Source organism: Somniosus microcephalus, chromosome 14, assembly GCF_052327205.1.
Source record: "Somniosus microcephalus isolate GS21.2 chromosome 14, FLI_Smic_1.0, whole genome shotgun sequence".
Classification (NCBI taxonomy): domain Eukaryota; kingdom Metazoa; phylum Chordata; class Chondrichthyes; order Squaliformes; family Somniosidae; genus Somniosus; species Somniosus microcephalus.
This window is the reverse complement of record NC_141000.1, coordinates 65,659,695-65,675,547: the sequence shown is the minus strand read 5'-3', so window position 1 is coordinate 65,675,547 and position 15,853 is coordinate 65,659,695. Positions and strand designations below refer to the sequence as shown.

Sequence of the window (15,853 nt, the reverse complement as noted above, 5' to 3'; positions counted from 1 at the left end):
ACCTGGTTTTTGTCATACTTATGTCCTTCTCTAGAATCATCTTAAAGCATATTGTATTATATTATGGTCACTATTGCCTATATGTTTCCCTACTTTTACTTCTCTTATCTGCTCTGGTTCATTGCCCATAACTAGATCCAATTGTGAATCCTCCCTTGTTGGGCTTTTTCCATATTAGGTTAGAAAGGAGTCTTGTAGACATTGTAGGAACTCCATTCCCTTATCCCTTTTACCTACCTCTACTATCCAATTAATATCGGGGTAATTGAAATCCCCCATGATTATTATTCTATATTTTTTACTCATATCTCTCATTTGTCTGTATATTTGTTCCTCCACCTCCCTTCCACTATTAGGTGGTCTGTAGACTACGCCTATTAGTGTGATTGATCCTTTATTATCTTTTATCTCTATCCATATGGATTCTATTTTTGTCTTGCCAACATCTTCGTCCCTGTTTTCTACTGCCATTATGTTATCCCTAGTAAGTACAGCTACTCCACCTCCCCTTTTCCTATCTCTATCTTTTCTAAATATGTTACACCCTGCAATGTTTAATTCCCAGTCCTAATTTTTCTGTAGCTATGTCTCAGTAATCCCGATTATGTCTGGTTCCTCCCAATACATGATTGCCTCACAGCTCCCCTGTTTTATTATGTGTGCATTGCTGTACAGACAGTTTAACTCATTTTTAATAGGATTTCCTCTCACTTTATGGTTAACCATCTTTTTAGACTCCTGTTCTATAACTCCATTTGCTCCCTTGCTGTCAATGTCCTCCCTTACTTTATTCTTTCCTATGCTCACTTTTCCTGTTTTGTTTATATTTAGGCTGCTTACATTTCTTGTAGATCCCGCCCCCCTTATTAGTTTAAAGCCTTTGCCACCTCCCTATTTACCCTTTCCGCTAGGACACGGGTCCCAACCTAGTTAAGGTGGAGCCCGCCCCATCGGTACAGCTCCTTCCTATCACAGAACTGGTGCCAATGAGTTACTCAGAAATTTATAAAATGTACATCTAATGCCAGAAGTCTGTTTTTGTTTGAAAAGGAAATCCTTTTTCCCCCCTCCACTGACTTCCGTACCTTAAGATTAATAAACTTTTCAAAGAATTTTGTTTATCAGAAGACAAAGCGAATGTCAGAACTTAAGCCAAGATCTAACTTCTTCCTAATGTAATCCTGTCAATTGTATGATTGCAAAGACAAGGGAGCCTTCGTTAAGCAAATTTTAAAATATTGTTTGCTGGGCCTAGGAGGCGCAGAATGACGGTGGACACTGAAATGCACCTGGGATTTTTTGAGGTTCCCTCAATTACATAAAGTACAGATTGGGACAAGCACTGTGAGTGTGGAGGCCCTGGGGAAGGGGGGAATCCAGAGCAGGAGATTAAAAATCGAGATGCAGTTCCTTAAAGAGCCATCTGTACTTCGTGTGAAGGAGATTTTAGTACCTTGATTTTTGTGCTAGATTTGTTGGAGAACAAGCCTGGAGTTTGCAAGTGCCCAGGAGGAATGGCTTTTTTTAACAGACAGAGCCCTGGAAATTATGCTGATGGAAGTGATGCAAAGGAGTGCTGCCATTTTTGGCTGTAAGTGATCACCCTCCTCAAAAACCATCTCTCAGGGCTGCATGGGAAGAGGTGGTAGATCAGGCCAATGCAATTTCTACTGTTAAGAGATCTTCTTCCCAGATGAGGAAACAATTCAACATCTTGAAGAAGATTGCTGCTTGAAGTACCTGCTTTATGTTATTTCTTGGCACACACACAAATTCACCTCAGCCAGCTGTGTACTCACATGGGATGCTTCATCTTTATGGGCCCCTTTCACATTTCTCAGAAATTTTTTTTTATGATTGTCATATGATTGTTGGGTGTCTGCCAGTCATTTAACTAATTTAACTAATTGAAACAAAAACACAACTCAGCATGTCAGGCAGCATCTGTGGAGAGAGAAACAGAGTTAACATTTCAGGTTGATGACCTTTCATCAGAACTTGACCTTCAGCAGCAGCCTTAGTTCCATTTTAGCATCTGCCTCATCTGGCTCGTTAAAACACGCGGGTCCGCGCGGGTGTGATCGGAGGCGGGTCGGGTGGGAAATTTGAAATGAGTTGGAGCGGGTCGGGAACCCGCCATCATCCCGCCCCCACACGCCTTTTCCTCGGGAGCGTTTGCCAGTGCAGCAGCGACCATAACGGCAGAGACAGGCGACCTAATTCAAGTTATTATCTTGTTGTCAGACCCTTAAGCGCCTTTTTCAACCTACGTTTCATTTTTCCCTGACTGACCACGGGATTCACGCAGCTCGGAATACCACGTCTGTCAGCCTGAGGTGGGAGTTGAGTGGCCATTGCTCCATTTGATTAGTTGACAGCATGAAATGTACTATAAAAGCTCCCACCTCACAGCTGATCACTTTCCTCAGGCAGAAGCTGTTGCTGACTGCATTCTCAGCACAGATTTAGCTTTCTACAGGCTGCAAGTGTTTGCAGCAAAGTCACCATCCAGTCTCACCTGATTGGTAGAACCTATTACACCATTGACAGATTGCTTCTCTCATCTCTACTTAACCTGCCATCTATTCCATCAGCATGGGTGCCTTTTATACTGTCTCACCTTGGTCCTTAGATTCGGACCACAATGAGCCCCAATACCAGCAGCACCAACAACACCACCAACCTTCCCCTCAACCACCTGATGCTGCACAGGACAGAGGGCATCAGCGCAGGGCTGCACCATGTCAAAAGCGGTACCCCCAACACAGGGTATACATGCAGAGGATGAGCTTTCTCAACATGATGGAGCAGCAGTGCCAAACAAGGCTCAGGCTATCGCACCAGGTCATCGTAGACATTTGCACATTGCTCGAGTAAGACCTGCAGCCCAGAGGAGCGGGTGGACATGCCTTACCAGTGGCTGTCAAAGTCACCAGAGCCCTCAACTTCTTTGCTTCAGACTCCTTAAGGGATCTGCAGCAGACATTTGCGGCATCTCACAGTCGGCTGCCCACAGATGCATCACATGGGTCACTGATGCCCTCTTTGACAAATCAGCCAATTATATCAACTTTGCCACCAATGAAGCCAGTGTTACTGAGTGGGCGCTCAGCTTTGCCACTCTGGCTGGCTTCCCCCGGGTGCAGGGCATCATCAACTGCACACATGTGACCATCAGGGCACCTCATCTTCACCCAGGAGTCTTTGTCAACCACAAGTGCTTTCACTCCCTTAATGTGCAGCTGGTTTGCAACCATAGGAAGATCATCATGCATGTGTGTGACAAATTCCCTGGCAGCTGCCATGATGCTTTCAGTCCTTCACCAATCCACCCTCCCTCAGTTCTTCGCTCCTCCAAACAGACTTTATGGCTGGCTGCTTGGAGACAAGGGCTATCCACTGAAGGCGTGGCTCATGAGGAGGCCAAGTACTAAGGCCCAGGAGAGATATAATGAAAGCCAAATTTTCACCAGATGTGTCATAGAGCATACAATAGGCATACTCAAAATGCGCTTCAGATGCCTTGATAGATCTGGAGGAGCCCTTCAGCATGCACCAGCCAGGGTCTCCAGAATCTTCGTGGTCTGCTGCGCCCTGCACAACATAGCACAGCAACGAGGATTAGCACTGCAGGAAGAGCAAGGCACTGAGCACAGTCTCTTCAGAGGAGGAGGAGCAGTAAGAGGAGGAGGAGGAACAGGAGGAGCATCAGCTGGACGACGAGGAGGAACAGGAGCTGGAGGAATCTGCGGTCCAAATCCCACCAGCACCCAAGCACATTGCTGCCTGGGAGGCCAGGGACGGCCTCATCATGGCCAGATTTACTAAACTTTCTGCATTACACCCATATGGCTGCCACATGCTGCACCAGGTTGGCACCACCCCACAGCAACACCATAAAGGATCTCTACAATGACCAAGCCATTCCTTTCGCACTGACCACCATTGCTGGAGGTAGAATTATGTCTCACCATTCACTACAACTCACTAAGCTACTTCCAAAGGTGCACACCAATTTGTCCAAGACTGGAAAGTGGTGAAAATAAAGATTTTTATGGTTGACATCACATTAATGTAAACTTGACATTAACATTGAATAAAACACCCAAGTGGCTACCCTTGGGAATCTACTTTTGTGTCATCTTTCCCTTACGTGTGCTTCCATAAGTTGCTACCCCTATGGCTTCAGCAGAGGTAGAGACAGCCTGCGCACTTCCCTGCTGTGACTGCTTAGACATGCTTGGCGGATGTCCTCTGGGTTTTGGAGCCTGTGATGACCCTGCCTAAGTCTGCTACTCCTGCAACTGTGCAGGGGCAGACTTGGTCATCGCTGTCCGAGGAGGCATCTGGGGCTCTGACTGAGGGGGTGGCAATGGGGGAGAAGTGTGAGCACTATGAGAGGAGCCCACACTTCCATGTCCCCTCTCACCATCATCCCTCTCATGGGCCACCCGCACTTCCCTCCTAGCAAGGAGCTGGAGAGCACCTTGCTGCACATCAGTGGGGCCATGAGGACCCACGTTTACACTGACACCCCTCCTAGACAGGAGATCTATGAGCATCTGCCATCTATTCTCCATAGATAGCCATCTATTCTCCATAGAGACTGACATGAAGAAAGGCTTATGAAATAATACTGAGCAGCCTGCGGGTGGCGCTGTCCAGGGAGAGTATAAATATTCGGGCACGGGCTCAGCTTGTGCAGGGCATTCTTAACAGGAACTAGTGAAGGACACAACTAGACCTCCATGTTGATTAAAGCTTTGTTTAACGCTTAGACCAAGTGCCTAGTAGATTTCTTATGTCAGAGACCATGTGCTCCTGTGAGTGGCGCATTAGCTGCTCCATGCAGGTGCCCATCCTTTCCATGGAAGAGCCTACAGTCGCCATCACCTGCGACATGGTGGTGCTCATGTTGGAGATGGATTCCTCCATTCTCTGAACATTTGCAGACATTGTGGTCACAAAACCTGTCAAAGCCTCCTCCACATCTTCCTGCACCTCCAGGATCGCCCTCTTTCTGGATGGCCCCTGAAGCTCAGTGTCTGCATGCAGCTGAGCAGAGCTGGGAGCGTCCTGCGCCCTTGGGCAAGGAGTCTCCATTGCTGTCCCTGTTTCCACCATCTGCTCTTGCTCACTTGTGACTTGTGACAGACCAGGTGACAACACTACTCTATCTCGCATAGGACCCACCGAGGTGTGCGTCTCTGCGCTGATGCTGGGTGTGCTTGTGTCTGGTGGCACTGCGCCCTCAGAGGCTGAAGGCTCCTCTGAGGAGTCATCATTCTCTTCCTCCTGGACAGTTCGGGGGTGGGGGGAGGGGGAGGTGCTCTTGATGGACCTGTGGGAGAGTAAAGAGATGAGTTAGATATGCCATATGAAGAAGGTGTATGTATATATGCCATTATCCACATGATGACCATTCAGTGGCTGATGACATCTGTCCCCATATGAGTGACTGCTGTATGCCATGTAGCTGCATGATATGTAATTCTGTCACCAGGTTTCTGAGATGTTCCCCTCTCTCCGTCACCCACCTCCAGCTGCTCGGTCACTCCCGATACTTCTAATGCAGCCTCCTCTGCTGTTGTGAGGGTGGCAAATGATGGAGGGCCACCTCCAGTTCTCTCTCTCTCTCCCTCTTATTGTGCACTCTCTTTTCCTGCAAGGAGGGAAAGAAGAGAAGGTTGAGTGAGAGTGATGGAATGAGTGTAAGGAATGGATGGGTTACACCTTTAGAGGGTGACTATGATGGAGTGGGGTGGCAATGTCAAGTAGCCTCCTTGTGTGTTGTTAGTTGGTATGATTGCATTAGGATGAGGGTGGCTTGTCAGATGGGGATGTGATATTGTAGATATATAGAGAGAGAGATGGGTGGACGTGCAAAGTATGTTGGTGTGAGTAAGGATGTACTGGAGTAGGGTTGGGAAGACAGAGTGATGGGGACAGCAGGATGATGTTGAATGTGGTTTTATACTCACCTTTCCTGATCTACTGAGATCATTGGAATGTTTCCAACACTGCACCCAGGTCCTCCTGAACACATCCCTGCTGTTGACCTCCTCTGCAATTTTGAGCCAGGCTCTTTTTGTCGCCTGGAGAGGTCTCTTCCACTCATTCGAAGGGAAGAGGACCTCCCTGCGTGCTCTGGCTCCCTCCACAAGCATATGGAGGGCTCATCAGAGAACCTGGGTGCAGTCCTCTGTCTTTGTGCAGTCATGTCTCCAAGTGTTTGAAGCAATCAAAACCTCCATTGCAGTGCCTGCACACTCCTAGGTGAACCTTCAAATGCAATGTGGCCATGACTCCTTTAAATATCCCAGTCAACAAAGGCAGACATCGATGACGAAGTCCAACACCGCCTTCAGTGTGCCAGTGCAGCCTTCGGTTGCCTGAGGAAAAGAGTGTTTGAAGACCAGGGCCTCAAACCCGGCACTAAGCTCATGGTCTACAGAGCAGCAGTGATACCTGCCCTGCTGTATGCCTCAGAGACATGGACCATGTACAGCAGGCACCTCAAAACACTGGAGAGGTACCACCAACACTGTCTCTGCAAGATCCTGCAAATCCATTGGCAGGATAGGCGCACCAACTTCAGTGTTCTTGCTCAGGCCAACATCCCCAGCATCGAAGCTTTGACCACGCTCGATCAGCTCCGATGGACGGGTCACATCATCCGCATACCCGATACGAGACTCCCAAAACAAGCGCTGTACTCGGAGCTCCGACATGGCAAGAGAGCCCCAGGTGAGCAGAGGAAACGCTTCAAGGACACCCTCAAAGCCTCCATGAAAAAGTGTAACATCCCCACTAACACCTGGGAATCTCTGGCCCAAGACCGCACAAAGTGGAGGAGAAGCATCCGGGAAGGCGCCGAACACCTTGAGTCTCTTCGCCGGGAGCAAGCGGAAGCCAAGCGCAAGCAGCACAAGGAGCACACGTCAACCCAAGCACCCCACCCACCCGCACCTTCAACCACCATCTGCCCCACCTGTGACAGAGACTGTAGGTCCCGCATTGGACTCATCAGTCACCTGAGAACTCATTTTTAATGTGGAAGTAAGTCATCCTTGGTTCTGAGGGACTGCCTAAGAAGAAGAGAAGAAGAAATAGCCCAGCTGAAAATGCGTCATCGCTGACATCATCAGATCTGCACCATTTAATAGGGCCGGGTAATGCACAGGGTGGGCTTAATAGGCCCCATTAGTGCAAAGTCGATTTCTGCAGCAGGATGGAAGCAAGAATGGGGTCGCAACCTGCCACACCGACCGCCCTCACCTGACCCACCCAGGTAAAGAAAATTCCGGCTTTGTTTTCTTCCTTTCAGGTGTCAAGGACTGCAAGCTTCAATGACTCTTAGATACCAACCCCCCTCCTGATCCTTCTTCCTCTTCACTTTCTTCTGACCCCATCCCTCCTTCCAATTTCACCTCTTGTCGCATTTTCACTATCCCCTCTGACCTTCCCCTCTGTGACCCTGAATGATCAGACCTCAGCAAAGGCCTCAGCTTCATCCCCTTATGCCCCCACCTCAATGAATTTCAAGCTCAACATGATGCCAAGATCTTCTTCCACTGCCTTTGCCTCCGCGCCCACTTCTTTGGCCAGGAGACTTCACTCGCACAGCAGACAATAGAGTTCTGATGACAGGTCATCAATCTGAAATGTAAACTCTGTTTCTCTCTCCACAGATACTACCTGATCTGCTGAGTATTTCCAGCAATTTTTGTTTTTATCTAACTCATTGATATTAATAATGTAGTTCACTTGATGTGTACAGTCTTTAAATGAGATTATAGCACCTCTCTTTTTATATGCAAATTAAGTACTATTTGAATCTTAATTGAGGTCGCCGTTATTAAGGCCAGAATAGGATTCACCTTTAAATATGGCCCCAAAAACAAGTAGCTGTTGTGATATGATCAAAATATTCTGAAAAATCTTCAATTGTCAAGAATTGCCATTTTCTTTCACTTTAACAGTAGCAACAGCTGTCCCATCCCAAGAAACACAGAAACATAGAAGGCCCACTTTTAAAGACTGCACAATCTATCAACAATCGATCAACACGCTTGCAACTTGTGCCGATTGTTTTGAAGCTAACCAACAGGGTTTGTTGCTTTATACGGAGCTCTGAGCTCTGTATCTTTTACTACAGCGTTCGGTTATCCGGAATTGTTGATGAACCGGCACCACGTCGGTCCCGTCCATGCCAGATACCAGAAAGTTTCCTGTATTTGAATCTTACTGAGGTCGCAGTTATTAAGGCCAGAATAGGATTCACCTTTAAATATGGCCCCAAAAACAAGTAGCTGTTGTGGTACGATCAAAATATTCTGAAAAATCTTCAATTGTCAAGAATTGCCAGTTTCCTTCACTTTAACAGTAGCAGCAGCTGTCCCATCCCAAGAAACACAGAAACATAGAAGGCCCACTTTTAAAGACTGCACAATCTATCAACATATTAATAATTCAACAAGGGACATAATTCAGCCTGTTTTAACTATGTATTGAGAACTGAGCTTCAGTATTATGCCACGACACCACTCTGACATGATTAAAAATGTAGATGTGTTTTAGATTGTTTTAACACATGGATATCATTACTAATGGTAATAGCTGCAATGAAGCGTTCCACATAATAAAAATAGATAGATGATTAATAGACGTGTGGTATTTGGAATGTGGTAGTTTGATTGATAATTAAGTTAACTAGGTGCTGAATTTTGACATAACGGACATAAGCATCATACTTACAATGTTGTCTTAATGTGAAGGTCTTCACTATTTCTGTATTAGTTGCTGGATGATTCATCACACAAATCACCTCTGCACCTGAGACAGACTCAGCTGACACCACTGTGAAGTTACTGGTGACAGTCACTGTTCCATTGGAGTTTACAATTACAGATTCAGTTGCTTCTCCAGTCACGTTACTTGTTACATTACAAGCAATCTTTGGAGCCGGCTTTCCCGTAGAGGAGAAGGTCACTACTAACAGTTCAGAACTCTCAGAAACAGGGATGGAATACAAGTCCAAATGAACATCAGGTATTACTGTAAAAGGAAAAGGAATTTAAAAAGAGTACTGATGATTCAGAACCAAAATCCAATTACATTAATTACATTGGACCTGAAATTGCAGTTGGAGGCTTCCCGCGGGCGAATGCCTTTGAACCGCAAGTAAAATCCGTACTTACCTGATGGCCCCGGACCTACAAAGACTCGCACTCCTGGGTCTGCAGGCACATGCCTGTGCAAAGGCCCACGTATCCCAGGGGCACATGCAGTTCGCAAGCGTCCCTGGGATCATGTGGGCCAGCCCAACCAATCAAAAAGGGGGATTCCCATTATGCTTATGCAGATTTCATTTACGTACGGAATCCCCATAAGAATCACATAAAAATAAATTTTCACACAACCTAAATAAAAATAAATCATCACATGTTTAAAATTAATTAAAATACAATTTAATTAAACATTTAAAACAATAATTTTATTTTCAAAAAATAAATGTAAACATTTCTAAAGGGGCTTAAACTAACCTAAACTCATTTTAAAGGTTTTTGAATGTTTAAATGATTTTTTTAAATGTATTTTAATATTTATTTAAACCCTTACGCTAGTAAAAGAAGGCCTTACGCTGGCTTTTACCAGGCATAAGAGTTTCATGGGCATTTGCTGGGCAGTAGTTGGGCAAATAGTCCAATCCTGCGCCAGTGAATGTCCATTTCCTTCAGAATCATATGATCTCTCAAGCTGTAACTTGACAGATCACAAGTTCCAGGTTTTTGCGCCTGTGCATTGCATGCGGAAACCCAGAACTTGCGGGGCACTTATGACTGAGTACGCTATGTGTATGCAGTCATAGGCCCCGGAAAATCCGGGCCAATAACTTATAATCACTTGTAATGTTTAGACAATTTTCTAAAGAAAGGCTTTATAACTCTATGAAAAATTTGATGTAGACTACTTGGCCTAGAAATTAGATTGCGCAACGCCCATTTTTCAGAGGAAAAATGGGCGCTGAAGGTTCCAACATGGCGTAAGATAAGATAGGCGTAAATAGGTTATTTAGCTCAAACAGCAAGCTCAGAATTTACAAGTTTTGGGCAAGAGATGTAGAACCAATTCCCAGAGAAATATATGGTGGTTTTCTACTGGGAAATTAAAATGATTTTTAAACATACTATGCTATGCACTCTGGCACATAACCGAGAAACATTCCACCCATAGTCCACTTAAACTGATGAGCAGTAAATTGTTGAAAACTTCTGATCCACTGCTCAGCTGTATATTCTACTTCATGGGATATCAAAAATCTGAAATTCTAATCAAATCATTACATGTAAGCCAGAATCGAGAAATTCATTTACATATAATTTTCAATACAAATAGACAATGTACGCAATCTTCAAGACTTGAATTGTAGTTTAATCTTTGTGATTTAGAGTAATGAAAGGTAAAGATAAGATAGGCATAAATAGGCTATTTAGCTCAAACAGCAAGCACAGAATTCACAAGTTTCGGGCAAGATTACATTTTCGACGTGTGATAGTAGATATGTAGAACCAACTCCCAGAAAAGGTATTACTTCAAGGTCAATTGATACCATTATAAAGAAACTGGGTCAAATAACTGTTAAGATTAGGGACTGAGAGCTGTAGATATATTAATAGATCTGTTTAATTTACATGAGGATTAGAAAGAAAATATAGAGATCTTGGGTGAGTAGACAGTCTGTGATTGAAGTAGTCATGTATGGACTGTGCAAGGAGATAGTTTGGTGAGCTGAGCAGCCTTTTTCACTTCCAAGCTTTCTTATGTTCTTATTTGTATCTGTCTTACCATGTACAGTGAGGCAGGTCTTCCCAATGTTTGATCCTTCTGGAAATGTAATAAAGAGACACTGATAACATCCTTCATCTTCAAGCCTCACTCCAGACAGTGCAATGGTGGACACTTGCAACTCTGACTGTCTGAAAGCAGCTCTACCACTAAATGACCCAATTACATTGTATCCATACTTTTCATTAAATGTAGCGACATTATCCGCAGATTGACCATTTAACTTTTGCCAGGTGACCTGTAGAATTTCTTTTAAATGTGTAGTACAGCTGAAGGTAACATTTCCATCTAAAACTGCTGTTATATTCTCCTGTGTCTCCACATTCAGATCTTTTCCTGTGAAATGAAATTAGAATATAGTAAAACACATCAATTGTTCCACAAACATTTTCTGTAAAGCATTTATCTCTAAAGTATTTGGAGTTTTACAAATGACAATGGCCTATTGTGTAAGCCGCGGCTCGGTGGTAGCATTCTGGCCTCCGAGTCAGAAGGTTGTGGGTTCAAATCCCACCCCAGAGACTTGAGCATATAACTCTAGCCTGATACTCCCAGTGCAGTACTGAGGAAGCATTGCACTGTCGGAGGTGTTCGTATTTCAAATGAAATGTTAAACCGAGGCCCTGTCTGCCTTCTCAGGTGAACATAAAATATACCATGGCACAATTCGAAGAGCAGGAGAGGTTTTCCCAGTGTCCTGGCCAATAATGATCCCTCAACCAACATTATTAAAGCAGATTATCTGGTCATTATCACATTACTGTTTGTGGGAACTTGCTGTGTGCAAATTGGCTGTTGCATTTCCTACATTACAACAGTGAGTACATTCAAAAGTACTAAATTGGCTGTAAAGCACTTTTAATGTATGCAATTTCAGCATGCTGTTTAATGATAGATTGAGATTGAGATTTATTTTCAATATTTTTTCTAAGTTGCCAGAGAGGAGAGTTATTGAATAAGCCCCATGTCTTCTAAAATTCAGAAGTCACCTATAGAGGGGAATAAATTTAGAACAGATCAGTCTTTTTACTTAAAGTAAAAGGGGCAAAAATTCAGTACCTTAGCACCTCCCGTTAGCGGCAGCAGAAGGCACTAATAGGGCACTAGAGCATTATTGCCAGGGCGAGGCGAATCCAATGCTGTACGCCAAATCCTGCGCCCCCATAGCACCACCACTTACAGTTATCGCCGGGAGCCTCAGCACTAGGTGGATCATGACATCAGTGAGTGTGCAACGCTCACTCAGCACCCAATCTGCTAAATTGATTGTCGCCACCTACCTTAGCGCCTGGAGGAAATAATGACAGGGAGAGCTGGTGTGAAGCAGCAGGAAGTTGGCTCCAGGGACATTATTTAAAGGGATCATCAGTAATGAGTCGCAGCTGTAGGTTAGTGGAGTTTCAGTGCTTTCTTGTCAGTTTCACATAGTGCAGCAGTCTCATTCTGTTATTTCAATGTTATTTAGTATCAGAAGCATTGTGGCAACCAAAAAGTAGCTACATTTGTTCTTCAAAAAATCAAACTGCTACACTTGGTTACATTAATGGGGCTGTACTGGCAGTTGACCTTGCCCTCCAGGACCTACAGTGGAAGGAGCAAAGGCAGTGAGAAAGACTGGAACATGTGGCCAGAGGAAGGAGGAGGGCCATCAGGGTTACCTTACCCTCCGAGGGTATTCCGAGAGCACTTCTCCTACTTACAATTAAGTGAGGAGCAGTGTATTAGAAGGCTCCGCTTCACCAAGGAGGTAGTCACAGAACACTGCCACCTCCTGCAACCAGACCTCAAGCTTCAGATCAGAGCGACTTGTGCAATCCCTTAGTGCCCCTTGTTACTGTGCTTTTGCCTACTCTAGTGCTCCTACGAAGTGTTGGCCCAGTGGCTGCAGCAGGGCTGGTGGAAGGCTGCTGAGTGTCCATGCAAGAGACTTCAGTTGGCCTTGTAGGACACACTCGACCAGCTCTGGGCCTGGAAGGCCTGGCTGTAGACTGCACCACCTCAGCGTGGATGGCAGCAGTCTGGGCTGGCTGGATGACAGGCAGTGACAAGGGCTATGGCGGAGTGGCAGTAGTGGGAGCAGGAATGCTGTCATCATGAGAGAGGACATCAGGTTCTGCTCCACTGGCTCACTGCCACTCCTCCGGGGCAGCACCTCAGCATCCCTAGCAACCTATTGGAGCACAGATTGTTGGCCTAATACAACACCGTCAAAGCCCTGGTCGACGGTGGTAGACCCAGCCATGATGGCAGCAGTCAGAGCTTGCGTGGCATCAAGCTGAGACTGCATGAGAGTAGTCTAAGATTGGATGCCACCAAGCATTACAACATTAAGACGTTGCATCGCTTCCGCCTGTGCTGCAATGGAAGCTGCCAGATCGCCCATCACATGCAGCATCAGGCCTGGGTCACCACAGTTTCTCTGAGAGTCCACCATCCTTTGCAGACTGGAAATGATGGCCTCCATGGTGCGCACCACCCTTCATCTCTCCACAGCGAACACCAACGCCTCCAATGCTTGATCGCAGAATCTGTGGCCTCTCTCCCTGGGGCGTGGATCTGCCACGAGTACAGCTGCTTCAGTCATCTGGCTCCTTCTTCTTGACCAGCTGTTGCTTGCTGAGGCAGCTGCACAGCCAGCAATGCTGAGACTGAAGTTCTGCAGCATCAATGAACCTCCCCTTTAACAACTGAAAAAAGCCTGTAGCAATGATGGCTTGCGATTAGACTGCACCTGATATTGGTCCACCCTTTTAGTGTAAATCCAATGAGCTTGGGCTTTAAGAGTTGAATTAGCGCTCCAATCATTTCTTTGAGCAGTGAGCATGAATTTTGCGTAGAGTCTAAAGCATTAGCGCCTGGCGCTAATTCTCCAACTTTTCTAATTATATGACCCATTCCTGGGCTATAATGAATTTCTAGCCAAAAATATCTGAGGAATATGTCACATTTCAGGATTTTTAATATTTGGCCTAGGAGGGATTTTGAATTAATTTATTTATCTATATATATAAAAGAGTTTGTCTGTCTGTTTGTCTGTCTGTCCGGCTATACAATCAAAAGTTATAGAGCCTACCAACACCTATGTTATATCAAAAGAAAGCTTATCATTAGGGGAGTCTAATAGGCATATTTACTTTTTGGTCAGACAAAAATTGTTCCAACAGTATACAAAAAAGGTTCAAGAAACGGCAAAATTCCGCTCATTAGCGTTGAGTGACGTGATGGTTGACCAATCGGTGTATCACGGGGGGGGGGGGTTCATTTTGTGTGTGGGCGGGCCTAATCTTTCTGAGCTGAGGTGAATGGCCACCATCTTGATTTCTAACTATTGATTTATTTTTCCCACTTTCTGTGTGTTTATTTTTCCCACTTCCTGTGTGTGTGGAGGGGAAATTGTTTTTAAAAAAAGTAAATTAATTTGTAAATATTTTTTCTAAGCTGATTCATTTTCCTACCTTTCACCCTTTTTTTTCCTCTTGAATCGCTGCCTCCGCCGGGCACCGCAACCTTGGAGGGTTACCCCACCTGCAGGCCTCGAAGCCTTGGCCTCGCCTCGCCAACCACGCCCGAGCTAGGCACCACCCGTCCCACTGGGCCCGCCCCGTGATCGCCGCCATCTTGGTAAAGGCTGGCGGCGCGGGACTGAGCTGAGCATAGCCATCACTGCCATCTTAGTAAAGGCTGGTGGGGTGGGAGTCAGCACATGCGTCAACATCGGCGGCGGCCCGGAGCGCGACCTCAGCTAAGATGAGTCCGGCCGGGCCTCACGTGCTAGGCCACGCACCGGCCGACCCTGAGCCGCTGATCCGCACACGGGGGCTTCGGCTCACCGTGGCCGGGCTCTCAGGAAAGGCAGACAGAGAGGGGGAGGGAGGGACAGAGAGGAAATCAGGGAGAGACAGGGGGAGGGAGAGGAGAGGGAGAGCGAGAGGAGAGGGGGGAGGGAGAGGAGAGGGGGGGAGGGAGAGGAGAGGAGGGGGGGAGGGAGAGAGAGGGGGGAGGGAGAGGAGAGGAGGGGAGGGAGGGAGAGGTGGGGGGAGGGAGAGGAGAGGGAGGGGAGGGAGAGGAGAAGGGGGAGGGAGAGGAGAGGCGGAGGGGGGAGGGAGAGGAGGAGGGGAGGGAGAGGAGAGGGGGAGGGAGAGGAGAGGGGGAGGGAGAGGAGAGGGGGAGGGAGAGGAGAGGGAGGGTGAGAAGAGGGGGAGGGAGGGTGAGGAGAGGGGGAGGGAGGGTGTGGAGAGGGGGGAGGGAGGGTGAGGGGAGGGAGAGGAGAGGGGGAGGGAGGGAGAGGAGAGGGGCAGGGAGGGAGAGGAGAGGGGGAGGGAGAGAGAGAGAGTGAAGCAGGGAGAGACAGGGGGAGGGAGAGAGAGAGGGGTGAGGGAGAGGAGAGGGGGAGGGAGAGGAGAGGGAGGGTGAGGAGAGGGGGAGGGAGGGTGAGGAGAGGGGGAGGGAGGGGGAGGAGAGGGGGAGGGAGGGAGAGGAGAGGGGCAGGGAGGGAGAGGAGAGGGGAGGGGAGAGAGGGAGTGAAGCAGGGAGAGACAGGGGGAGGGAGAGAGAGAGGGTGAGGGAGGGAAAGAGTGAGGGGGTGGGAGAGGGAGGGAGAGCTCGACTTCTTCCTTCCTTCCTTCCTTCACAGGGGTCCATCGGGCCAGGCCTGAGGCGGCTCCTTCCCCCCCTCTCTCTCCAGGCTAATCCCGAACTAAATCCAGCAGTCTCTCTCTCTCTCTCTTCCCCCCCATCTCTCTCTTCTCCCCCCAGTCTCTCTCTCTCTCTCTCTCCCTACCCCTCTCTCTCTCTCCCCCCAGTCTCTCTCTCTCTCTCTTCCCCCCCAGTCGCTCTCTCCCCCCCAGTCTCTCTCTCCCCCCCAGTCTCTCTCTCTCTCTCTTCCCCCCAGTCTCTCTCTCTCTCTCTCTCCCCCCCAGTCGCTCTCTCCCCCCCCTTCCTCCCAGTCACTCTCTCCCCCCCAGTCTCTTCTCTTCTCCCCCCAGTCTCTCTCTCTTCCAACAAC

At 47.2% G+C, this 15,853-nt stretch overlaps 1 protein-coding gene across 3 annotated transcripts in view; it reads right to left on the bottom strand.

Annotated features, from left to right (window-relative positions):
- Nucleotides 1–15,853, bottom strand: part of LOC147107521 (OX-2 membrane glycoprotein-like) — a 63,458-nt gene that overhangs the window by 33,709 nt on the left and 13,896 nt on the right. For all 3 annotated transcript variants that reach the window (XR_015080825.1, XM_086006594.1, XM_086006593.1), the window contains exons 2-3: nucleotides 10,849–11,184; nucleotides 8,758–9,057 (exon numbers count right to left, since the gene is read on the bottom strand). Coding sequence is in view for 2 of the 3 variants with exons in the window: in XM_086006594.1 (XP_085862720.1) it covers nucleotides 8,758–9,057; nucleotides 10,849–11,184 (636 nt within the window). In the remaining variant the exon portion in view is untranslated. The remainder of the gene's footprint in view (nucleotides 1–8,757; nucleotides 9,058–10,848; nucleotides 11,185–15,853) is intronic.